At 46.9% G+C, this 24,595-nt stretch overlaps 2 protein-coding genes across 2 annotated transcripts; one reads left to right on the top strand and one right to left on the bottom strand.

The window, feature by feature from the left end:
- The first annotated feature begins 117 nt into the window (after positions 1-117).
- On the top strand, positions 118-12,663 carry tmem86a (transmembrane protein 86A). The gene is made up of 3 exons (XM_018765636.1): positions 118-893; positions 7,160-7,424; positions 7,836-12,663. Exons 1-3 carry the CDS (start codon positions 648-650, stop codon positions 8,261-8,263), a joined length of 939 nt encoding a protein of 312 aa, XP_018621152.1. The 5' UTR covers positions 118-647; the 3' UTR covers positions 8,264-12,663.
- A 436-nt stretch (positions 12,664-13,099) lies between these two features.
- Positions 13,100-22,918, bottom strand: LOC108942179 (immunoglobulin superfamily member 22-like). The gene is made up of 22 exons (XM_029251921.1): positions 22,777-22,918; positions 22,292-22,423; positions 21,502-21,638; positions 20,721-20,829; positions 20,606-20,636; positions 20,100-20,274; positions 19,863-19,976; positions 19,593-19,755; positions 19,025-19,300; positions 18,384-18,668; positions 17,668-17,792; positions 17,418-17,559; positions 17,028-17,324; positions 16,298-16,600; positions 15,849-16,022; positions 15,565-15,693; positions 15,175-15,471; positions 14,872-14,960; positions 14,470-14,662; positions 14,083-14,382; positions 13,371-13,697; positions 13,100-13,255 (listed from the first exon to the last, which is right to left on the bottom strand). The coding sequence occupies exons 1-22, from the start codon at positions 22,916-22,918 to the stop codon at positions 13,188-13,190; spliced, it is 4,008 nt and encodes a 1,335-aa protein (XP_029107754.1). The 3' UTR covers positions 13,100-13,187.
- Between the last annotated feature and the right edge of the window lie 1,677 nt (positions 22,919-24,595).

Raw genomic sequence — 24,595 nt, 5'->3', positions numbered from 1 at the left:
GCGCGTTCCCGTGTTATTGCTGGACAGAGGTGTCACCTCCGAGGTGATGACGCTCTGCGCCAGAAGATGTCATCCGTTGTCAACAGAACTAACTGACAGGACAGTTAGTTCTCAACGAGGTGCACCGAGATACAAGCTCCAGAGGAAAAGGACACGTTCCACGTTATCCTGAAGGTCGCCGAGTCGGTTCAGACTAAATTCTAAAAGCCACGTTCAAAATCAGGAACTCCCTCGAGAATCTCGAGTGTTTCAAAATCCCACATGCCGCCAGTGTGCTTCATGGTAAGCTTTCTGTAATGCCAGTAATTGATTATGTACGGAAAATTACTTCCATTCCAACTTGCCAGGCAGGAACAGAAACATCGGCGGTATACTCAATACTGTCCGGTACAAATTGTACTACAAATTGGTTTGTGCTGCGTAAAACGTAATGTATACACATATGGTCTAGGCACCTGTACAGCATTTCATTTGTTACAAAGTCTCAATTTGCACATCATTAATTCCGATAAATAAGCACTCGATACACGAAAACATTTCAACTGCTCGGCGCGGTACTGTCTGTGGTATTTAACTACACGGCAATCGGTAGTTCTTACTGCTAAACGCATGTCAATCTCCTCCCATAAGTGGGCGTGCCCATCGCGATGCCACTATATCATTGGTCGGGCGTCGGGGCTACAGCCAATGAGATTTCAGATTCTGTCTTCGCCCACGATTATGGCACACTGGACCCCGCCCCCGATGTCAGCCTGGCGAAAAAGACAAAAACAAACCCTTGTGCTCCAGAAGTCGTACAACATCTCCGGCGGACGGAGCGGAAGAGCGCCGATCCTGTGCTGCGTCGTGGACCCGCGGGGACAGAACCAGAGATGGTTTCTCCTGTCACGGTTGTAAGTATTTACAACGGGCTGTTTCTGTCCTCGTCCAGTCCATCGCTGTTGTTTGCCTCACCTCGGGCTGCGTTTTTTTTGGGATAGCACGATGCTGTTCGTTCGCGCGGCACAACCGGGCGGGTCTCATGAGACGACTTCATGACAAAAGACCGTAAAAAGAAGGACACTCAGGTTTATAGCCTGTGGCGGCTGCGTCTCGGCACCTTTTTCTTGAAGCCCGTTCCCCTTCGGAGTTATTTCTGCGTGGATTCGTCAGAGACGCTCGTGTGTGTCTCCTCCTCAACTCATCTCGTACATCTCATCTGTGATGATGATTGATGGATTCTTGTAATTGTTGTTTTCTATTGTACTCCATCTATTCCGCTCGTGCCCTCCCGCTGTGAATAACATGGAGCACGTGACCCCCCCCCCCCATCGCCCCCCGTCCCCGCACGGCAGCGGAACGCGTGTGCGTGTTTACACCGCGTGCACCCATCAACACGTTTCGATACAGCTAGAGTGTAACAGTGTAACAGTGTGTGGAGTTAAAGATGCGTCCCGAGTCCTGTCGGGATGCGCGGTTCGCTGAACACACTGTCCCGGACAGAAGAGTACAACAGTACAAACAAAAAAGGGGCAAAGGGGGGAAAAGGGCGGGGGGCTTCTATACTTGAGATGTGGTGTAAAACTGAGCACGAACTGCCCAGACCCGGTGAGCAGACCCCCTGTTCTGCAGCTAGTAAAATACTTTTGGATTTCACTGCTTTTTCCTTAATCTCCTTTGTTCTTTGCAAGAATCCCATTTAAAACAAAGACACAGTGATGTGAGGATCATTTTGTTCTCCCCCTCCGGCATCACTTGCCCTCCCTGCCGCACCGGATGTCTCTATAATATAATATAATACATACACACACACACACTGGCTGAAGCCACTTGTCCCGAGCAGGGTCGCGGCTAACCGGAGCCTAACCCGGCAACACAGGGCTGGAGAGGGAGGGGACACACCCAGGACGGGATGCCAGTCCATCGCAAGGCACCCCAAGCGAGATTCGAACCCCAGACCCACCAGAGAGCAGGACCCAGCGAAACCCGCTGCGCCGCCGCACCCCCAAATATAATATAATTTAATATAGTAATTCTTACTGTTATTCTCAGTTTCTCACAGCACTTGCCAAGCTGCATCCTTTTCACGAAAAGTCTTATTGTTCATATATCAGTGGTACTGATATATGAAGAACAAGACATTTCATAAAAATAGCGGGACTGTTTCTGTACATCAGATCAGTGCCCGACTTTGAGATGATCCATTAGTCTTTCTATTTATTCGCACTGCGAGACATGATCGATTAAAACACGTTAGGTTAGAAGTTGGTTAGAAGCAAAGTAGAACCTCATTGTAGCCAGGTGTTTCTCATTATTATTATTATTATTATTATTATTATTATTATTGTTGTTGTTATTTTATCATTAATGACAACTTACTTAACATCTGTTTATTAATAGTTTTCTTTAAAATGACTAACAATATTAGGTTTGTACATTATGCTATTTTCACCGATTTAGCAATTTATGCAGCAGATTAATTTTAATTATCAATTAATTCACCAGAAACCTTGATCAAGGATGTGACAGCAAGAAGTGGATTCAAACCCATGTCCCTCAACTGCCATGCAGTGGCTCTCTCCACTGTACCGCCTTCTGCCATGAATGTGAAGATGCCCTCTTGCCCTAACGCAGCTGGCTCTCCGATAAAAACTAATGAAGGTGTTTGTATGATGCGTAAATTATAGATGCACTATAACAACCCCGATTTGATGGTGGTAAAGATCTAAAAGCAAACTCGCAACTAAGTGAAACCTGAACCTTAAACAAACAAGGCGGTTGTGTTATGGATTGGTAATAACAATAGAGTAAATTATTGTATCTGCCTTGCTTGAACTTTCATAGACCTTTTCAGCAGTGAACACACAAACACGGTTAAGGCAGACGCTGACTAATCTATTCTTTTTCATGGGGAAAGTGAAACTGGCTAGCTCAAGCACTTTGTACACTAGGTGAGTTCATAACAGCCCCAGCACATGATCTGGTTGAAACATGCAACAACACGTTCCTTCTCTGTTCCTTCCTCTCCTCGTCAAGTAAGGAACTTCAGCATCACAGGCGGCTTTTGAGGACTTCCGTCTGAAGTGCGTTGCAGTGACTCCATTTGGCAGTCCTTTCCCGATCCCTGGGGGCCTCGACCAGTATTGGGCAGCCGATACTCGGCAGGCAAGATAAACCGATTACTCATCCCAACACATTCAGGCAAAATTGGAACTCAGGGGATTTATAGTCTTGGCTGTTGTTAAATTCCTGACAGTCAAATTAAAGACCAAACTGCTGTGGCCGTGTAACCGGCGGGTTCTCTTCAGTGAAACGAGGCCCTTTCACACGGCAAGGTGACAGCGGACCAGGTGACAGGTGTAGTATTTGGGATTTTGAGCAACCCCTGCTAGTACCCATCCAACCATTAAGTACTGGTTTCCACTGTGATGTGGAACTGGCACGTTTTCCACCAAAACATAATGGATTAATCGTATGATGTGCATCATTAAATAAGTCACTTGTTTAATTTTATGTTTCTGATTGAATTCAAAACCAATGCGAGACATCAATGAGACATGGATGAAATCTGAACTGCTATAACGCTAGAATATTGTAGAATAATCACTAAAGACCAGTAACTTTTATTAAAACCAGTGGGTTTTCCCCAGATGGTTTTGAGAGTTTTTCCCAGCAGGGATGCTGTCCCCCGACATGCCACCTGCCGCAGTTCTGTCACAAGAGATTATCTGTGCAAGAAATTGCTGGGATGAGGACTGCGGCTTATTTCCTAGAACTAATCACCATTTGGATTGGACGGGCTGCACCGCCGCACGGGACACTGCCCTGATGCGATCTCCCGTTGGTTTTGCGAGGCTTGGTCCATGTGGAGCTTATTTGTGGGAAGTGAAAAAGCTGTAACTACACTTGACTTTAGGATAGAGCATCTTTTTGGATGCACACACACATTGATTGAAACCGCTTATCCCAAGTGGGGTCACGGTGAACAGGAGCCTAGCTCGGCAAGACAGGGCGTAAGGGTGGAGGGGACACACCCAGGACAGGATGCCAGTCCATCACAAGGCACCCCAAGCAGGACTTGAACCCCAGACCCACCAGAGAGCAGGACCCGGCCAAACCCGCTGCGCCACTGCACCCCCTCTTTTTGAATGCAACAAGAGTAAATATATTCCTGACAAAAGGAGTAAACATGTCGCTGACAGCAGATTCACCTCTAAAGTTATTCTTTCATCATAAAAAATAGAAAAGCCACAAACCACTAATGGTCTTCGATCGATGGGAATGACCAGTCATATGTCATTTGTGTAACTAACTCCACTAAATGCCATTATAATAGGATAAAGGTTGAGATTCGAGAATTTCTGAGATTTAAAAGAGCCGCTGACAAGGTAATGAAGTGGGGGTCTAATCCGAGTGGCTGCGAGTGTGTTGAACCTGGGGCAAGCTGTTCCACAGGACAGAATGTCCACTGTGGAGGACACTGGAGCCGAACAGGGGTTTGCGGCTCAGCCTCCCCGGTTCCCAGAGCTGCTGACGGTGCTTACTGCCAGGATTAGTGTTGCCTGTAGGGCTGGAGGTGTTTCTGCAGACCCACAGCGAGGTTTTGTAAGTTACTCCTGTGTAACATGCCCCCCACCAACCTGAAACAACACACAAAAAATTTGAATAAAATTGGGATACAAAATTAGAATAAATTTGAATAAATGGCCGCTGTTGAAGGAGCCTTCAGGACCACCAGGAAAATTCAGAATGGAGAACATGTTCCTCAGTGGAAACAAGCTGTGTGGAAGCAGCAGAGTTGCACCCATTTTTGTGGGAAAGGGACCTGAAAAGAAGTGTGTGACCACAGGGCTCCATTGTATAGGCTGCCATACGCTCGGCGTATTTATATGTACAAATGACGGAAAGGGAAACTTCTACGCGGTGATGGACAATAGACAGCGCTGCAGGAACGGTGTTTCTCGTGCCTCGTGCACAAAGGCCACCGGCCGAGAGGTACGAGGTCGCCACATCCCACCCGCTGTCACGCGTTCCTGATCTGCGTTCTTGCTTCGTGTTTATTCTTGAGCGCAGCCGAGACCGACGCGCGCGTTTTGCTGCTTCCAAAATAACGTGGCGCAAAAGCTGTTATCGCCACTTGTGAAGTACAGCAGCGGAGCAAGGATTTACATCTTGATATGATTCACTTTTCTCGCTCTTTTGACACTTTGCCCCGCACTAGTTGAGCCTCGCTGCGCACCACCCACAGATCCACCACAGGATTCACTCTGACTCTATTCGCTCTAATTTTCGCACCTTTGCGAACTCCTCCGCCACAGAAGATGTATGGAGGAACCTCCATCGGAAAGGCCATTTACAGTGAAGCACCGTGAAGGACCGCGGCCCTTACTCTGAACCAACTCGGTAACAATACCTTGCTGTTCGAATTCATGAATCAGTGAGATCATGGGGGACACCTGCAGGAACCTCCAGTAAAGAAGACATTTAGTGAAGCTCCTGAGTCAAGTATGTGGTGTCATGACTGTCTCTCAACATTCCTGACCACATACCATCCACATTGACCAAAATTTTGATAACTCAGCTGCGTTCATTTGCAGTCCAGTTTACTGCCCATAACTGAACGAGTTGCCCAGGAACAAGTGTGTGTCCAGGAAGGACTGTGTGTCCGGGGCACGTGCCCTTCTAGAAACTTCTTTTTCCGACAATTGTCTCATCTTTATAATAAGTAACGGAACGAGGAAATGAGTTTCCTGAGGGTCGCGGCACTCTTGACACTGTGGGTTTTTGCGCACGCCAGGTGTTGTGATTCGAAGTAGCTAATTGGGAAGGGAGGAGCGCAGGTGAGCACCTGTAGAGCGCCGGTGTGGAATGTGTCCCACGAGCCACGATTTTCCTGCGACCGCAGTGCAAATATCTAAATAGTTTAAGGGTTAAGAAGTATTTCTTCGCACATGTCAGAATGTGGCCAACTTGCAGATGTCTGTTCTGAGGTAATGATGAGTTTTTGATGTCCTGTAAAACCAGATCTGCAGCTATTTGAATTCTAAGACGATTACTTCCTGCGGTGAATAGTGCTCCGTAAGGGAAGCCTCTTGCCTCCACGAAGGCCAAAGTAAACAGTCACATGCCAGTCACATGCATCTTGGGAGATACGCCATTAGGGCTGGGCCTGCCAGGCGTCTGGAGCAGTCCTGCTGTGTGGTTCAGATCCGGTTGATCATGCTGAAAAGCATCTTTCTCTTTTTGACCTGCAGTGCCCTTCTTGCACGCTACTTGCTGAGCTAGGCGGGCCATCCACAGACGCATTGCTCTCAGAGGTCTCATTCTCTAGAACTTTCCGCATTTGACTTCCTTCTTTCTGGTATCACTTCATCTACGATGCCTGTTGAGATCTGATTTAAAAGAATAAGTCTGTCGACAACATACTGGTCGCCGTGCTCCAGCTGCGTGGTTCGACCGCTTGCTTTCACTCCCTGCAGCGAATCCGCAGAACGTTCTGGGCTCTTTCCCAGCCGTGTGGAAATGTGGGAACACCCCTGGGGTTTTATGGCTCGAGGTGCAGGGTTTCAGGTTGTCGTGCCCCCCCACGCCATCCCACCCCACCTCCTTCCGTTACCGTGGCAATTCATTTGGAGCACCAGGCATCCGTTAAACCCCCAGAGCAGCGGGACAGGCAATGGGCTCCACGGCAATGGCCAGTGCTGCCCTTAATCTGCATGTGGTGTTTTTCACCTGAAAGGTCATGAGGCCGAGGTATATTAAGGTATATTAATATCTAAACCCTTTTTTTAAATATTGACACATCCAGGAGCATCAGCTAGCATAGCCCTTAGAGCTGTAATCATGCAATCGAAGGATGCGGGTTCGAATCCCAGCCCCTGCTGTAGGACTCTTGATCAAGGTACCTGCCTTGAACTGAAACAGTAAAAATTACCCTGCTGTATAAATAGGTAAATCACTGTAAGTAGCTTTGTATGCACATCTAGCAGTGCAAGTACCTCAGGGAAAAAAGCATCATAAGTGAATTAATAATAATACAAAAGTCACTGCTCATTTAATTAACCTTTATAACTAATTTAGATTCAGTTGATGCAGTTCCATTCCTTGGCTAATGGAAGCTATGAGGCAAAAGACTCGAGAAGCTTGGAAATTAACCCATTATGTTGGGATGCTGTTCCAGGTGAAGAGCGAGGGCCCTAAGTTGGTGCCATTCTTCAAGGCCACCTGTGTCTACTTTGTCCTGTGGCTCCCCACCTCCAGCCCCTCCTGGTTCAGCGCCCTCATCAAGTGTTTGCCCATCTTCTGTCTCTGGGTCTTCCTCCTGGCCCACGGGATCGGCTTCCTGGGCGCCCATTCCAGCGCCCGTAAGATCCTGGCTGGTCTCATCTTCTCAGCCTTGGGAGATGCCTTTCTGATCTGGCAGGAGCAGGGTTACTTCAGCCACGGTGAGTCTGGTCCCATTCGTTTCTTCTCACTGCTTTGAGTTGTTGACAGAGTTGTCACAGGGCAGTATTTTTTTGGCTGGCTCTTGGGATTCTGTAACATCCATGTTATGAATGAAGCAAACCAATGTATTTACATGTTGGCCTCTTCCATGGTTTTCAGTTAGGGGCTTTTCAGCAATCATCTGTTGCTTTGTTTCCTTAAGCTGCGAATGTTCATCTACTCTGCAAAATAATCTGAACCGCCAAATAAATCCCACTGACCTCTCTGACCACCTCCACTGTTGCCTCGCAGTCTGTTGTACACGCACAGCACGTGCACTTGACTCCCTGTCGCAAGTGTGTGTTTGAGGAGAGTGTGGATGTGGAGATTTCTGCCAGGATTTCACTAACCCCTCTGTCGTCTGGTTGCAGGGTTGCTCATGTTCGCGATTACCCACATCCTGTACTCCTCAGCTTTTGGGATGAAGCCACTGAACCTGCCAGCGGGGCTGGTCATCACTGTGGCATCCGGGCTCTGCTACGCTTTGCTCTACCCCTATCTGTCCGCCCCCTTTACCTACTTGGTGGCCGTTTACATCGCCCTCATCGGTTTCATGGGCTGGCGAGCGATCGCCGGGGTGCAGCTGGCCAATGACCTGTGGACCTGGACGAAGCTCTCGGCCTGCCTAGGCGCCATGCTCTTCATGGTCTCTGACCTAACCATCGCCGTCAACAAGTTCTGTTTCCCCGTACCACACTCCCGTGTCATCATCATGGCCACCTACTATGCCGCGCAAATGTTGATCGCCTTGTCTGCCGTTGAGTGCCAGGATGCTGATGTCTCCAGGAAGAGGGCATGAAACGACATTTGCCCCCAAAGACCGCCTTCTCAGGCCTCCCCCTGTATCGTCACTGTCGCGTAGCTCTTCTCTTTAGAAATAGCGGGGACTCAGTGTAGGGAGTGTTGATGGAATCAACCAGAACGACGAGATCCAGTTAAGTGCACATCGAGTGAGGACTCCAGTTTTGGCCCCAACACCGTCTCTCCCTACGTCATTCCTGTAACCTCTCAGCCCCACGTTACCTCTGTGGTCCAACACTAGAATTTCAACGTGGTGCTCTTTCATACAGTTGAAAAGGGAGCCCTTTAACCGAAGGTTTTGTGAGTGTTTCCTGCTCACAGGAGGCAGGTTCAAAGCTGTCATTGTGCTCCATTGTGGCATGCTTTGCTCTCAGTGAGTCTCCACACCTCCTCCCTCCCATCTTTTTTTGTTGCTGTTTTTAAACCGAGGCACGACGGCCAGCATGCTACTGCTGGGTTTTAATGTCCTGTGGACTTTAGGTCATTCTCTCCTCTCCAGCTGGCCTCTGGGAGATGCTGTGTTGGTAGCAGTCATATATTGGGGAACAGGACTCCTCCGGTGGTCCATGGGTCCATTTTGACGTGAGCTGGTCTTCGCTGGCCTTCATGTTATAGGCCTGTTTGGTGATACATTCTTCTTCAAGGTTCATCCCTCTGTCTTGTGAAGTCTGCTCATACCGTATGGGGACAGGATTTTAACGCCTGACTCAGTAGTGTTTGGTAGAGCGGAATATGGTTCTTTACCAACTGTTAAAAGCTTTTCCGAGTGCTTCTTGTTTGTATTTGATGTTTTTTCCCCCTCGTATGCCCCAGCTTCCCTCAACATGCAGACTTTGGTTCCAGGAATGGATTCATTGCTGTATGTCATTCCCTGTGCTCTTACTACCGTAGATTCAAAAGGAGTTGCTGGTGCCCTTACCACTGTTGGATGCTTGTGGCTATGCTTGCAGCCCTTACTGCACCACAGAAGGGATGAACCTGGCTGCAGCCTGTCTGCGGTATGGTACTGTTTGAAATGCAGGTAAATCACTCTGGAGTCCAAGCATGCATGCCTTTATCAAAGGGAAATTCAACTAGTTAAAAAAGCAAGCACAGTACTGTATTTTTTCCACTAGGGTCCCTTAAGGTTACTGTATGTACCAATCAGACGTCGAAGTCTGTTTGCCATTGCAAGTTTCGCTTTGTAGTTTCGAAAGACCTCTCTTTCTCAATAGGAATGATGCACACAGCTGAATGGTACTTGAGCCAACAGACCATTGGTTTTTGAGCAGTTCAGATATTATTTATTTGCGGAAAATCCTAAGGTTGAGATATAGGAAGTATGGATGGTAATACGCTTGGAAAAGGACACTTTCAAAATCTTAATCATACATCTCTTAAAGGGCATTCTTTGAATATTTCTGTGAATTTCACATTTTTTAAACATTAAATATTGCAACGTAGTGGTATTTATTTTTATTTCATTTTCATTTTATATTGTATTCTCATGCCAGAACCCTTGCTGTGTGCATGGGTTTTAAGGCAGTTTGTTGAGGTGTATTTTTTAATCATCATCAGTCTGAATATTTGAGCAGTGGATGGCACAAAAAAGTGAAAGATGTTCAGTAGAGCCGCAGTGGAGTGGAGCTGTGGCAGCTGATGGGTGTTCTGCTATGGTTCCTTGTCTGCAGTGATGTCAGATGCCAGGAACATGGTCTTTTTGTGTAGGACCATCAGGGAGTGATACTCCCCCCCTTCCCCGCTCAGTGGGTTTTGTCCACGGAGCTGGCATGAGGCACAAGGCCATCGAGAGCCCGGTTTAGATTTAAATTGTTTTCTAAATTAATTCTGTGAAGTTCCGTCCTTTTTTCCTGAATTACATTCTGCCATAATAGACTCGCTAATAGCTGGTTTTCCTTTAAAAAAATCATACATTAATTTGCCTAAAATATAACTGGATACTGTGGCAAAAAAGAGCTAGTTTTGAAATAAGATGCAGTGTACTTTTCACTTAGTAATCCTTTTGCAATGACTAGTTTTGTTCAGCAGTCAAATTCCAACAAAAGTGCCGCAAATTCAAAATTGGCAACTAAACCATCCAAACATACTTTGGTTGTTATTATTATCATTGTTACTGTTATTTCCTTTTGCACATTTTTTAAAGCTATAGTGTGTTATTTTGCTGACATGAGTACTGTAAACCTTACTTGCAAAGATTTCTGCTCCAGGCGCAATTTATATTCCATAAGGGATCACAATGAAATTATATAGACCAAAGTGGAAAAAAACAAGACCCTTCTCACACGTTCAAGGGGTGAGTCAAACCCTGAGCTGTCTCCAATGTGTTCCCAAGTCTGTTGTCACACCAGGCCAACTAGAATAGCATTTTGGCAGTTAGAAGCAAGGATGCAGATGCAGTAAAAGAGTCAAACCCCCCCACATGAGTTTGGTTTCACTGGATATCGCCAACAAACCCTTTTAATAGAGGTTATTTCTGGATCGTGCTTAGTCCACACTTCCATGATTTTTTTCAGTCCTACAGTCAGATTGTCAGCGAAACATTTAAGCTTAGTCAGTCAGAAGCTTCCATTAGTCGAGGACAGCGATGTTATTGGGTGGATTGTTTTGACTCAAAACTACTACGGTCAGTGTTCAGTTGTATGTAGTGATTACAATTTAGACACCTGCTCTGCCTCCTCGTGACCTTTCCCCACTGTCAGCTTGTTTTGTGGAGCACAGAAAGCACCCAGAGGCACAACGTATTTGCAATTTTTGGAAAGGATGGCAAGTGCAGACAAACTGCGAGATATATGTGGTCCAAAGAGCCATGAGAGAGGTTAAGGAGAAATTTGACAGTTTTGAGTGAGACTTGACCAGCATGAGTGGGTATTGAGCCAATGTGGGTTGTAAAAGACAGATTTTTTGATAAATTTGGGGAATAGGTAGGTTGGGTGTGAGCTTTGAGTTGTACTTTGGGAAAACTGCTAGGTTGAAAATATAAAGTACTCCCCTAATAGTTGCTCCTTTGTCGGAGAGGGGTTTAGTCATGGGAATGGATCTTGTTATATCCACCTTTGTTACATCATCTGGCAAGTGACTCCAAGCTGATGCTGGGACAAAGAGAAGACTACATTTCTTTCATGCCCCTCTTTCCGTTACAGGGGGCTTGAATCAAGCCAGGGATCAGTTTTCCTCTGTCTTCAATGGCTGCATTGTCTTTCCATTTTGTATGGCAACAGTGAAGGAAGGTTGGATGGAAGCTCTGAGCGTTCGGTGTTAGTGTTACAGTGTGTTGATGCAAAAGCGAGAGGGAATTTTAAAGATTGCATAGAAATGCAGTGCATAAATGCATCTTAATATTTTCTCAAGTTTTGTGCATTTCACATGTCTTCTTCATTTGTTTTGCTTTATTTCGCCTGTTCAGTGTGTTCAGGGTTGTCTGGGATTATATACGTTCTGGAATAGATTGTCTTGATGCCCTTTTTTGCACAGACACATCAGTTTTGAATGTGTCACACTTGGTTTGCTGCTCCTGCCTGCATCTCGTCTTAAGGTTATTGTAATGAAGTATCCATTGAATTGCACAATATCGCCACTGGAATTGAATTTCCCACAATGCCATGCTCACTCAGCCATAAATGCCACTTAACAGGTAGGAGCTGAATCAGAAGAGCTGACCTTCGCAGCACGTGAAAATTGGACACTAGTAAAACAGTTACTAGTTAGCAGCTGAAGCCTCATTAGCGTGTTGAAATTTCAGAGCTGGGCTCACCTTCAGCCTAGAGGAGGCTATTTACATGCCATCTTACATGTACACTTGTTGTTTTCCAATGTAATTATTCCATGAGTCGCTGAACTGCAAAGTGCGGGCATCTCTTGTGAGTCGCCGTAACTTGTCAGGTGGGTTTACCTTTGCAAATTATCGAGTAACCAGTGTTACAGAATTTTTTGAGTATTTGCCACATTGCCTTTCTGTATTTTTTAATACTTAAAAGAAAGAAAGTTCATCATATGGCTGCAATATCTGGAGATTAACTGAGACAATTTAGCAGGTGTCAATTTATTTTTAAAACCACTGAGACCACAGTCAATATTTTTAGACGATTAAATGATATATTTTAAATCCAGTTGTAGCTTTTTCAAGTGATGTTTCATGGTTTTACTTAGCGTTTTTGACTGGTTATGCAAGAAAGTACGATGTTTTATCACTTAAGTAAATGCTCATGTCTTTAGGTGATATTTTTGAGTATATCGCATTGATTTTGCCTTACTGTCCTGGACTTTCTCCTCTGTGTTTATTTCTTTCATTACTTTATTGTTATTAAAGAATTACACAGGACTACATTGTTCCTTACCTGTAGGAAAAAAAAACTGAATGTGAATAAAACTAATTGTTGGATAAATGCAAGTACAATGCAATATACAGCTACGACTTCTGCTGCTTATTTTTGCTCGAGAGCCTCCTGTACTTTTTTTATATGCATTTCCATTTATCTGCATATGGTGGTGTGTGACTAAAATCATAACCTTATTCCTTATTTTCTCTGTTTGCTGCCCTAATCAGTTTGGAAGAAAAATGACCAGTGAGCAGAAACAAAACCTGATCTCTAGTGGTCACAGAAATTGTACTCTTCTGTATAAGTTTCCGAAGAGGGAAGTGTCGATAGAAGCTTGCTATTTTTTTAATAACAAAAGAAAAGTATAAGACAAATACGTTAAATATGGCAAAACAGAGTCAGAACTTCACTGCTGAACATATATTTATTCTGCTATTAATCACATGTTTCTGATGCCTCTCTACCCATAAAGCAAGAGAGGCTATATTTTAGCCACAACCTTACAACCAAAAGCCACTTTAGCATTTAAGACAAAGTTTTTTTTTCTCTTAAGTTGAAGGTGGCTGCAGGTGAAACGTGGCGTCCTCTCTTGGAACCCGATGGCATTCACATGATGCTCTTTCCTTTTCCGGAATGCGCCGTCAGGCTTTCCAGAAGACTCTTGTCATCCTTATCTGTCACCAACAAGAGCAGCGATGTGACAAATTGCTCTGAGAAGCGCTACAGAAACATGGAGTGGAACAAAAGGGCTCCCCGACCGGGCAGCACATCAGCGAGCTGTATACCCACCGAAGATGACCAGAGCGCACTTGCACTTGGCTTCGCCCAGGGGGTTCTCCACCAAAAGCATGTACTCTCCGCTATCTTTAGCGCAGCAGGTTGGGATGGTAAGGGTGCACACGCCATCCGCACTGCTCTGCCAGTACCGCGGGTTCTCCAAGATCTTCACATCATCCTTGTACCAGGACACCTGGGGCGGTGGGCGGGCCAGGAAGGCGCAGCTCATGGTGCAGTCGTGTCCGCGGCGCACGGCATGGTCCTTCAGGGGCACCAGGAACTCGGGTTTGACCGAGTGGTCCTTAGCCCTGTACTCCTTCATGCGTAGGTTAAAGTGCTCTGGAAGAAGCAATGCAAGTTTTATAAAACACCTCAAGTACTACAGGTTCATCCTAAACAAGCAAATATCTGTCTTGTAAATAATGACATTTTAATTATATATACTAGTAATATTCCCTAACAGTCTGTCAAAATGGATTACAATGTAGTATAATCTGTTACATACACTGATTCATCTGATACTTTTCTCCAAAGCAAATTACGCCGATTTACCCATTTATACAGCAGGGTAATTTTTACTGGAACAGATTTAGGATAGATACTTTGAGTAAGAGAAATATATCAGGAGATACGGCTAGAACCTGCAACCTCCAAGGCCAGAGACTGTACCTCACACTACTACACCACCTGCTGCCCTCAATTTACATAACCGCCATCTCAGTACCTTTCTCTTTAGCAATGGTGAAGGGGTCCTTGGAGTCCAGGGGGTCACTGTCCCCAATGTGGTTGCGGGCAATGACCCGGAAGTAGTATTTGCGCCCAGGTAGCAGCCCGGTTACAGTATACTTGCTACTGAAGACACGCTCCGCAGCAGTGAACCAGGTGGCTGTGCTCGCGTCCCTCTTCAGGATGATGTAGTGCGTCTGCTCATCGTCTGCCAAGTCGGGAGTGTGTTCCCAGTGGAGGGTCACTGTGCCGGGCACTTCCTCCACCAGCTGCAGGTTCCTGGGGGGCCGTGGGAAGTCTGAAGAAAGAATTTTACCGGTCAAAATCCCAACGCATTCCATTCCCTGTCACCACTGTGTACATTGGAATCTTTTTTTGACCGTACCTGTGACACGGACGTTGACGTCGTAGTGGACCTCCCCATAATCGTTACGGAGATTGATGCGGTAAATGCCAGAGTCGGAACGCTGGGACGAGCTGATGAGGAACTGCGAGTGTTTTTTGCCCTTGGTGATGGTCTCCCGTCCCTTTGTGGGGATGCCGTCCTTCATCCAGGTAACAGTTGGGGGAGGGGAGCCCTGCAGAGGAGACACCATTGAAACCCTTACCTGTCCAGCCATTACCCCACCCAGTCACTAACCATACCTCTCCACATCACTCCCAATTCCACCCAAACAACCCAAGGCATATGACTTCATTTTACTCCAGCTCATCCACCCCCAGAAGGCACTGATAGGGGTGTTAACACAGAGCGGGTTGGTGCATGAGAGTGAGAGATTGCACTCACAGTAAAGGTGACGTGGATGCACAGAGCTGTTCCCGCCCGCACCACCATCTGGTTGTTCAGTTTGGCCTGTATGTCAAATCTAGGAGCCGCTGGCAGGAGAAGGAACAGAACCACGCACTTCATTAGCAACATTGCAGAGCCTGTCATGGTCTTCTAGTACTTTATATTCTTATACGCTATAACAAAGTGCAGTGAGCCAAGTGGCAGTAACTCGAGACATTCCTTGTCCAACTATAGAGTTTGTCTTGCTGTATGTAATAAACTACCCCAACCCTGCTCCACCCAAACTTTGTTTTTGCTCACCTGGGGGTGGCATAGCCAACACCCCCTGATCCAGCTCAATAGGCTCGCCCACGCCCCCTTCATTGACGGCACGGATGCGGAAGAAGTACTTCATGCGCTCCTGTAGTCCTCCCACTGTGTAGCTGGTGCCGGTGATGGGAATCTTGGTGCATTTGGTCCACTCCTTCGCATCATCGGGGCGGACCTCCAGGATGTAGCCGGATGGTTCATCACCATGTTCTGGAGGGCTCCAGCCCAGTGAGATGGAGGAGTTGGAAGAGTCGGTCACATGCAGGTCCTTCACCAAGCCCGGGGCACCTCAAAAGAGAGGCAGAGACACATTATTTCATTTCAACTCAGAACACAAAGAGGGAAGTTGAAAATGGACTTGATGTCCCATTAGCCACTCACGGATTGGGTCTTTGGCAATGACAGAGTTGGAGACTGTGCTGGGGCTCCCTGGTCCAGCTCGGTTCACACTGGTAACTCTGAATTCATACTCCATGTCCTCCACCAGCCCATCGACAGTGTACTTGGTGTCTGGGATAGAAGACAAGGCCTTTTGAAGCAGTCCAACCCTGAGGCGTGGAACTTGGCTTGGGTGTTGAGGCTTTAGAAAGAGGCTTTGAAAACCACTGGTGACATGGTTCTCGTGGAGAGACAGTGAAACCATGGCTACATGTTGAAGAACTGACCTTGGACAAGCTCCTTGTTGACCGGGACCCACATGCTGCTGCCCTTCTTCCTTCTTTCAATAATGTAGCCCAGCACAGCTGCTCCACCATCTTGAGCTGGTGGGGTCCAGGTCACTGTGACGGCTTCCTTTGTCACATCTGCAATCTGGGGCTGAGAGGGCATACCTGGGGGTTCTGTCCACACACAACAGGTGGGGTCAAGCAGGGGAAATCTTAGAAAAAGCAGAGTACAAAGCCTGTCCTGTCCAGGTTAATTGCAGGTAAGTTTATGGTACAATTCCTACAAGAATATAACTGCCCATGTTGCTCATGAAACAACAGAGCTCAAAGCACAGAGTTCTGGCTAAAAAAACTTAAACATGAACCGTGAACTCTGTATGACACTCAATGTGACACCCTCGACATGCTCATTGTATCCCAGCGTGTTCTCTTCTAGCCGCACATCTCACCAATAGGCTCCCCGGCATACACTTCCTCAGTCTCCAAAGGGTCGCTCATGCCCTGGGAATTGACGGCTCGGATGCGGTACTGGTAGGCCTTGCCCTCCTCCACCTTGTCGTTGCTGAAGCAGGTGGTGGCACTGTCCACCTCCCCCACTTTGATCCAGGACTTCTTGCCCACCATGCGCCTCTCAATGACAAAGCTGGTCACCTGCTTGCCTCCATTGTCACGTGGTGCCTTCCACTTCATTTTGATGCACTTGCCTGTACGTTCCAGGAATTCTACCTTGCCCTGGGGAGGCTTGGGGTGATCTGTGACAGAGAGAAGACATGTACACTGCAACAATGCTATTTTATTTTGTTTGCAAAAGGTATGAATCTCCTGGGATTTGAACTACCGACATTTTGGTCACAGTTCCTTAGTTCAGTTTCTCACCTTCTTTGCAATTTCTTCGCTGTAACGCAGCACTGTAGGTATTTTAAGACTATGGTGTGCTGTGAAACATATCCTAACAGCTATAAGAAGACTGCCCGCTAAATATACAAACAACAGTAACAACAAATCTAAAATGAGCTGTGGTTTGGAATGGTGAACTGCTGCAGCAGTTCTGCTACAACCTAAGTTTTTCTAACACTAGACACATCATAGGCGTATGTGGCCAGTTTTGTTCTCCAGACTGGAACTTCATTGGATGGACACAGCAAGATCCGGGGATGCATGTTAGCGCCGGTCACTCACCCACGACATTGAGATGAAGGTTGGCAATGGCAGTGCCGCAATCACTTTTAAGCCGCAGCATAACAGCACCACTATCTTCACGCACACACTTTGTAAGTACCAGCGTGGTGGAGTCCACCTCCCGTTCCACACTGGTGCGATCATCTTCTGTCATCTCAATGCCATCCTTGTACCAAGTCACCTTGGGTGTGGGCTTGCCCTTGAAGGGGATTTTGATGGTGGCAGTCTGCCCAGCCTTCACTGTCACTGGGTGGATGGCCAGAACCTCCAGCATGGTAGGGTCAATAGTTGGAGGGTCTAAGAACCATAGTGGAAGCTCGTTAATACCACTTCATAGGTCTTTTGGTCACATGAACACATTTCCTTGGTGTGTCAGAAGATGTAATATACCTGCAATGGACAGTGTCGCTTCACTTTCGGCTCCCTTAGCCCTGAAGGTGTACTTGCCCTCCTGATCATCACCCACCCTGCTGAAGATCAGCTTGTGGACTGCTCCCTGTTTTACCACCTGGATCCCACTCATATCTGACACCTGCATATGGACCAGTTGAGCATAGGGAATGAACATCAGGTACTGTGCCTGAACTCTTTCCAGAATAACGACTCAACCCAAATGGTATGCGCACTAAATGGAACTGACCTCTTTTCCATCTTTCAGCCACACACCATCCACCTTCTCATCGTTCAGGACCACACACAGTTCAGCAGTAGAACCAGTAGGACACTGTACATCTGACATGCCACTCTTCACTGTAGCAAAACGCTCTGCAAACAATAAAAGAAATGCCCACCCATCAAACTCCCACATTAGCTTATGCACAAGCAAGGAGTGCAGAGGTCAATTCGTCCAAATATCTCCAAAAAATTTGCTAACTTTTTAGACTTCTAAGGTCTTATAGAAGTTAAATCTGTTGAAATAGCTACAAATTTAAATATGCATGTCTTCATCTGGGTGCAACACATGGAATAATAAATAGTTATGTCACTCATTTGAGGTGTTAATCAAATGCTAATTATTCCCTTATGGACATTGTTAATCAGATTCATAATCCAAATGAATAAATCAGTTTTTTCCTACAACTAGCACTGAATGTACTGTTTGGCAGAAAGTGGTGGAGAGGTTAGGGAAAGAAACAATAGATTTCATAGTCAATAGTTTGTTTAATTGGGAAATGCTGTTGTATCCTGTGCTACAGTCTTTCACCCTGATTGTTTCATTAGTAAATTGTTAAAGGATGTAACAGTGTTGCTTTATGCATATATAGCGGTATTGGCTCAGTTGTATTAATATGGGAAAACTACTGTCTGACCTAGATTCTCTAGTCTGTGGCAACATTCATCAGCTGATCTCCATACCGTCCACTGTGAGGTTGGCAGAACTGACGTACTCCTGGGCATCGCTATCCTGCGTACAGACAATGGCATACTCTCCACTGTCAGCCAGGTCACAGTCGTCGATGATGATCTCCGCCCGCTTGCCTTCGCGCATGAATGTGTAACGGGGGTTGTTGGTAATGTCCCTGCCATCCTTCAGCCACTTGATGTGGATGTCCTTGGAGCTCATCTCGCACTCCAGCCGCGCCTTGCCCTTTTCCTTTACGCGCACATTCTTCAGGTGGCTCACAAACTTGATGGGAATCCCTGGAGGGTGAGGGAGAAAGGAAGGCTTGTGTTGAACTTCAGGTAGAGCCAGTTAGTACACTGACAGTTAAGAGGAGCCATAGCAAATTAGACTGGTTGAGCAGCAAATATCAAGTCCCAGAATTATGCACGTTCTTAATTAATGATATTCAATACCTGATGGTAGGCTCCTTTCTTTTCCAAATCACTCCTCAGAACTGTCTTTGAGAGACATTATTGAATAAGACCCTTCAGGTGCCATGACAAGACCATTATCAGCAAACATGACTTTTATAGGCACTAGAAGATGTACAAAAAATGGACTTTCTCACTTAATCTCATAGAATGGAGGATGAGATAATTTGCCCATCCCTTACTGTCAATGAAGAGCGGTGCCTTAGCCGTCAGGTCTCCCAGGCTCAGGGTGTATTCGCCCGTTTCGCTGGGTCGCACATCCTTGATCTTCAGCGTGTAGGTAAGGCCATCCTCAGACACTGACACGTCAAACTTTTCATCTCTCTTCACCTCTTTGCCACCAAACTTCCAGATCGGTGGCTCGCTGGTCTTCTTGGAAAGGCGTACCTCAAACACAGCTGTCTGGCGCTCCGTCACACGCATTGGCTTCAGGTCTGACACCAACTTCAGGGGCTCATCTAAGAGTAGAAGGAGTTATCAGAGAGGATGGTAGAGGAAAGTGGAGAAAGGCATTGAGCCAATAGCCTAAATACAAGCATGACTTGAAACATAAACATTTTGCAAGTATGTAGAATAAGGTGTCATTTCTGTAAACCAGGAGAAGTTATTTAAAGTTAAAACACTCCAAGCTTTATAGAAATAATTACTTCAAGATCAGGATGTTGCTGTAAATGCCTTAATGCCTATTACTCATGGGATGTATAAGTCTCTAGGGCTCCCAAGCTTTCATGTGATGGTTAAGACACTTGCCTATGACATTGATCTTGGCTGAGAGCACCTTGTCTCCAACCTTCAGCGTATAACTGCCAGAATCCTTCAAGCTCACGCTGGAGACGCACAACATGTACTTGGTGCCCATCTGCTTCAGCTCATACTTCCCAAGAGAGTACTGGATCCTCAGTGGCTCCGTTCCCTGCGAGAGGAACACATTTTCCCCAAAATATCCCATAAAAGCATAAACATACCTGCATAGACCAGGAGCACTTCCTGTGCCAAGGTACATCCCTGTTGTTACCATACCTTAAACCACATCATCTTAGTGTTGGGGTCTTTTAGCTCCAGAATTGTGTCAAGAATCACATTGGTGTCTGCTTTGGCCGTGACATCTTCTAAAGGCTTTAGAACCTTTACCATCTGCAAATATATCATCCAGTGATCAAGACAGTTTCTTCCTGAACACTGCCTGTACATGACAGGTGCATAGCAAGAAGAACATTTCATGGGAATGTTGCATGTGGACATATTAGTGACATTCACCTCTACGTCCACTTTCTTTTTCATCTCCTTGAGCTTCTTCAGAATTCCTCTGAAGTCGGTGAAGCCATACTCTGCACAAATGCGCTCATAGTCCTTCTTATCTGCTCCAGCCAGAATCTTCAGCATCTCCTCCTCAGTGATCGGCTTCCTCTCTTCCTTGGCTACTGGGACACTCCTGCAGAGCAGACCATGCTTCATGCCGCCGGACAGTCGGGTGTTTAATGTGCTGTTTAAAACTGCTCTGTGTCTCTTTTATATATCATTATCTAACAAAACACACTGAGATATTACCTGGGCTAATGTTATTGCAAAGAAAAGAGCAACAGAATAAAGACGCAAAACACACACACACACACACACACACACATTTTCAGAACCGCTTGTCCCTTACGGGGTCACGGGGAACCGGAGCCTACCCGGCAACACAGGGCGTAAGGCCGGAGGGGGAAGGGGACACACCCAGGACGGGAGACGCAAAACAGCATCTACCAAACATGTGAGCTTACCGTTTCTTCAGCTTCTTCTTGAAATCCAACGCTGGATCTTGAAGGACAAAACATTTTTGAGTGAGTGAGATATTTTGAATGAGCAAGATAAGAAAATCCAAATAGCAGTAAACACGGGGCATACTTTCTGTCACAACGAGTGACACGGTGTAGATGGCATCTCCGTGTGCATTGGAGGCAATGCACTTGTAGACATCAGCATCTTCCATGGTGAGCGTTTTGATCTGCACAAGAGATGGAAGCAGAAGAGGGAAAAGAGTGCAAACAAGGGTCATCCAAACGCTTTAGAAGCATGACTGAAAATTCCATTTGTAAGGATCATTCAGCTCATATGCAGAAGCTCTTATAAACGGTAGAGGGCAGTAAAGCACCCGAGAGGCACAGTTAGCGCTTTAGCTAAACAAGTGCATCTCACCCGTGAAACAGATGGCACTCAGAGATACATATGTCAGCACCCACTTGTTAATTGCTTAATAATGGCAGTTTAAGCTTGATTAAAGGTTTCCCAGCGGAGTGGGAGGCAGCACTAAATCTCCTCTGAAACATTAAAAGGATTCAAGTGTGTTTTTCTGCCCCTTTTTTCCACAAGACGCATGGCTTCCTGTCAGCGCTGACAGCCGTGAGCCACAAGCGCCGGTGGCTAATGAGCGCCTGCAATGGTCTCTCGATGTCACCCGCGAATTCAATTACAGCTTAAAATCTCGCATTTGAGAACTTAAATAAGCCCTTTGGCTCTTTGCATTGAGGCCGCACCAGATGAAGGGATGCTGAGTGGTGCTTGGAGAACATCTCACATGCACCGTGACGTTCTCCCCCACCTCCTCCTGCTATGTGTGCGGGGATGAGCGCCAGCCCATCGTCTTCCTCGTTGGGGACATGTGCTGAGGAGGTGCTACCTTCAGAATGTACTGCTTGTTGATGCTGTCGTAGAAGGTCTTGGCCCCTTCAGTGAGCGCCCTTCCGCTCTCCCTCTTCCAGGTCACCGTGGGCTTGGGGTTCCCGGTCACCTTCACCTTGAACGAGGCCTTGTCACCTGCCAAACATGGTGCGACACATTTATATGCAAGAATGATCTGCTTTGGTGCAAAAAAAGCACAGCGCTTTGATGGTCCTCAACTCATCCACTGCTCTCTTTTCTCCTGTCCCCCTCAGTTCACTTTGCAACACATTTGCCTTCGGGCATCCGCGGGGGATGTCCGAGTTCTTTCTGAACCGCATTCTGAATTATTTAGCTGTGGGCTAGCAAGCTGGCTTGCAACGTAAGAGGCTCGGGTTCAACCAATGGTCAGGGCTTTCCCGCGGTAGCATTCATGTGAGTGTCATAGATGACAGCAGAGTTTGGGCTCAAAATCCTCATAGTGGCACTCACATTTCCACCTAAGTCACAAATGTTAAAGGTGCATGGTGCACCTGTCACACCCACATTCAAGGAATATAGCCACTGAAGAGGATCGCGGTTTATGTGAGCAGGCGTTGTCTTGAGGAAAGCAGATGATTTGGTGCTCAGCTGGTTCCCTGAGCAGATACATCTGTATGAAATATGGAAGGTCTTAAATTGGCCATAAAGATAGCCGGGTTTGTTGTAGACTGTGGCTGTAGGTCTGTGAGTAATTACAATATGCAAATTGGTGTTCTGTGATTGAGCGGGATTGGCTGAACGCATCAGGTTTCAGCGCCGGGACCCACCCTCTTGTGCCGAAATGGGGCGGGGCTTCTCCTCGAAATCCGGGACGCACTCTCCTGGAGGGATCTCAAAAGACTTCTGCACCTGACTGAAAGACTCCACAGTGGTTGAGATCTTGCGCTGCTCAGACTGCTCTGTGGAATACACACACACACGGTTAAGTGGTTAAACTTGCAACGTCTACGCTCTTTAGGTGCTCCTCTTCACCCCAGCCCATTTTTCCTCAGCAGCGGTGCATCTAGATCCTTCACAGAACAAGGTGACGTCTTACAGGCCAACAGCCACACTCTCTCTGTTATCACGTTCATTTCGAAGTCTATTTAAAGCCTCTTGGGGGACATGCAGACAGAATGGGAAGGATAAACCCTGAGGTGTTCATTTTTTTCAACATATAGGAATTACTGTTATCAGCAGCTTGTGCCCTGATATTCTCCAAAATGAGCGAACTTAGAGGAAATCCCCATGGTCGTCACTACCCGGGCCTTACCCTCAACCGCCTTGGAGGTCTGCGAGACTTTGCGCACTTTGGTGGTGCTCACGGTGACGGTGGTGGACGAGGATGAAGACATCTGGATCTCAGAATGCTGTTCCACCCTCCCGCTGAAGGTTTGGAGGACCTGGGTGGCCATGGCGATGAGGGGACTCTTCTTCTCCAAGAGCAACTGTCGGCTGAGCGGCAAGGTCGCGTGGAAAGCTGCACGAGGAAACAATCTTGAGGATATGGTGCTTTTAGGGGGTGGTCATTCTCCATGTCGTGCCACCGAATAGCCATTTGAAGACACTTATTGATCACGAATACCTCGACTGAAAGCAGAGGAACATTCAGTGGAGAATTTAAAGTACTCTACCTTGTTTGAGGGCACAACTAATTCCAGTGACCACAATAACCACATGCACCTTCAAACTGGAACTGTAGGGTTAAGGTAATGGAAGGATGAACAGATTGACCACTTTCACTGATCTCTCCCATTTCTCTTATTCCGATGACATTTCCTACTGAAGTGGGACTTCAGCCTGCAACCTTCAGGCTATGAGTCCATGCATATAACCGTGACATTTCCTCCTGAGTTTGTCCTGTTGTGCTCTCTGAAACAAGGATGTACGGAAGCACAGGACACATGCGCGAAACACACCCAGATGTACTAACCTGTTGCTGAGGAAAGCGCCTGCTGCACGAGGGTCCTGCACAGAGCCTCACGGTCGCGGTCCTTCAAGGTTCCTGTGTTCCTACGTCGACGGACGGCTGTGTCTGGCACGCTCAGCGCCGTGCTCGGCCAGCATCTGCTGCGTGCAGCTCCTGGACAAATAAGGCTGTGACGGCGGCCCGTCAGGCCCCAGGGTCCCCAGAGGAGGATTGGCTTTCTGTAGCCGACTCAACTCAGCATCTCACATGCCCTGGAGAGCAGCAACGAGGGTGTGTTTCAGGACTCACCGTTATAAGCGTGTGTGGGTGTGTGTGTGTGTCCCATACTGTTCTCATTCTATGAATGTGACTCGTTTGGTGTCTCCTTAAATACTCACAAACATGGCATTTATGGAAATTCAGATGACTGATTCCCATATTTACCGGAGGGAAAACACCATAAACCATTTTTTTCTGTGCTACTAGAAACTGAACAGCTGCATTTATCTTTGAATTATGGCTCATTTCAGCTGTTTTTCTGAACCACTCCGGTGCCGCGGTGTCGCCTTCCCCGTGTTCGGGGGGGGGGGGAGGGGGGTAAGGGGCTCTTGGATCCAAAGCCCGTGTCCTGTATGGGACTGATGCTTATTCAGGGTCTGAGCTCCTCAGAAGCCCAGGGGACATAATACACTCCACCCCCCCCGTCGACCTGCCTTTGTGAGGAAACCTCCCCAGGAAGCAGCACTCAGCGTCAGTCATCAGCTATAGAAGTTCTCCTCTTAGCACTTTCAGAATGTACTTCACAGACATGAACCGCCCTGAGATGCTTATGAGTGAAACAGCAGTGACAGCAGCACTGCAACCGCAGCATTTATTATGGATGATGTCTTCCCTACTGTTACCTTTCCGTTCATCCGAGTACATGGAACAACAGGGGGAATTATTATTATTATTATTATTATTATTATTAATTTAGGGGCCTGATGTGCGGTAAGTGGGTTGGACCGCAGTCCTGCTCTCCGGTGGGTCTGGGGTTCGAGTCCCGCTTGGGGTGCCTTGTGACGGACTGGCGTCCCGTCCTGGGTGCGTCCCCTTCCCCCTCCGGCCTTACGCCCTGTGTTGCCGGGTAGGCTCCGGTTCCCCGTGACCCCGTGCGGGACAAGCGGTTCTGAAAATGTGTGTG

The sequence above is a fragment of the Scleropages formosus genome, chromosome 5 (assembly GCF_900964775.1).
Source record: "Scleropages formosus chromosome 5, fSclFor1.1, whole genome shotgun sequence".
In the NCBI taxonomy this organism is placed as follows: Eukaryota; Metazoa; Chordata; class Actinopteri; order Osteoglossiformes; family Osteoglossidae; genus Scleropages; species Scleropages formosus.
Note: the sequence above shows the minus strand (reverse complement) of the source record. Positions and strands in the feature narration are given on the sequence as shown.

Excerpts from the sequence above, each read along its gene's own strand:
- tmem86a (XM_018765636.1), top strand. The coding sequence starts at position 648 with ATGCCACTATATCATTGGTCGGGCGTCGGGGCTACAGCCAATGAGATT. Across the intron at positions 894-7,159 it reads TGGTTTCTCCTGTCACGGTT|GTGAAGAGCGAGGGCCCTAA; the intron begins GTAAGTATTTAC and ends ATGCTGTTCCAG. Across the intron at positions 7,425-7,835 it reads GCAGGGTTACTTCAGCCACG|GGTTGCTCATGTTCGCGATT; the intron begins GTGAGTCTGGTC and ends GTCTGGTTGCAG.
- LOC108942179 (XM_029251921.1), bottom strand. The coding sequence starts at position 22,918 with ATGGCCACCCAGGTCCTCCAAACCTTCAGCGGGAGGGTGGAACAGCAT. Across the intron at positions 18,669-19,024 it reads GGCACCGCTCTTCATTGACA|GGATTCCCATCAAGTTTGTG; the intron begins GTAAGGGATGGG and ends CTCACCCTCCAG. Across the intron at positions 16,601-17,027 it reads CCTTCATCTCAATGTCGTGG|ATCACCCCAAGCCTCCCCAG; the intron begins GTGAGTGACCGG and ends TCTCTGTCACAG.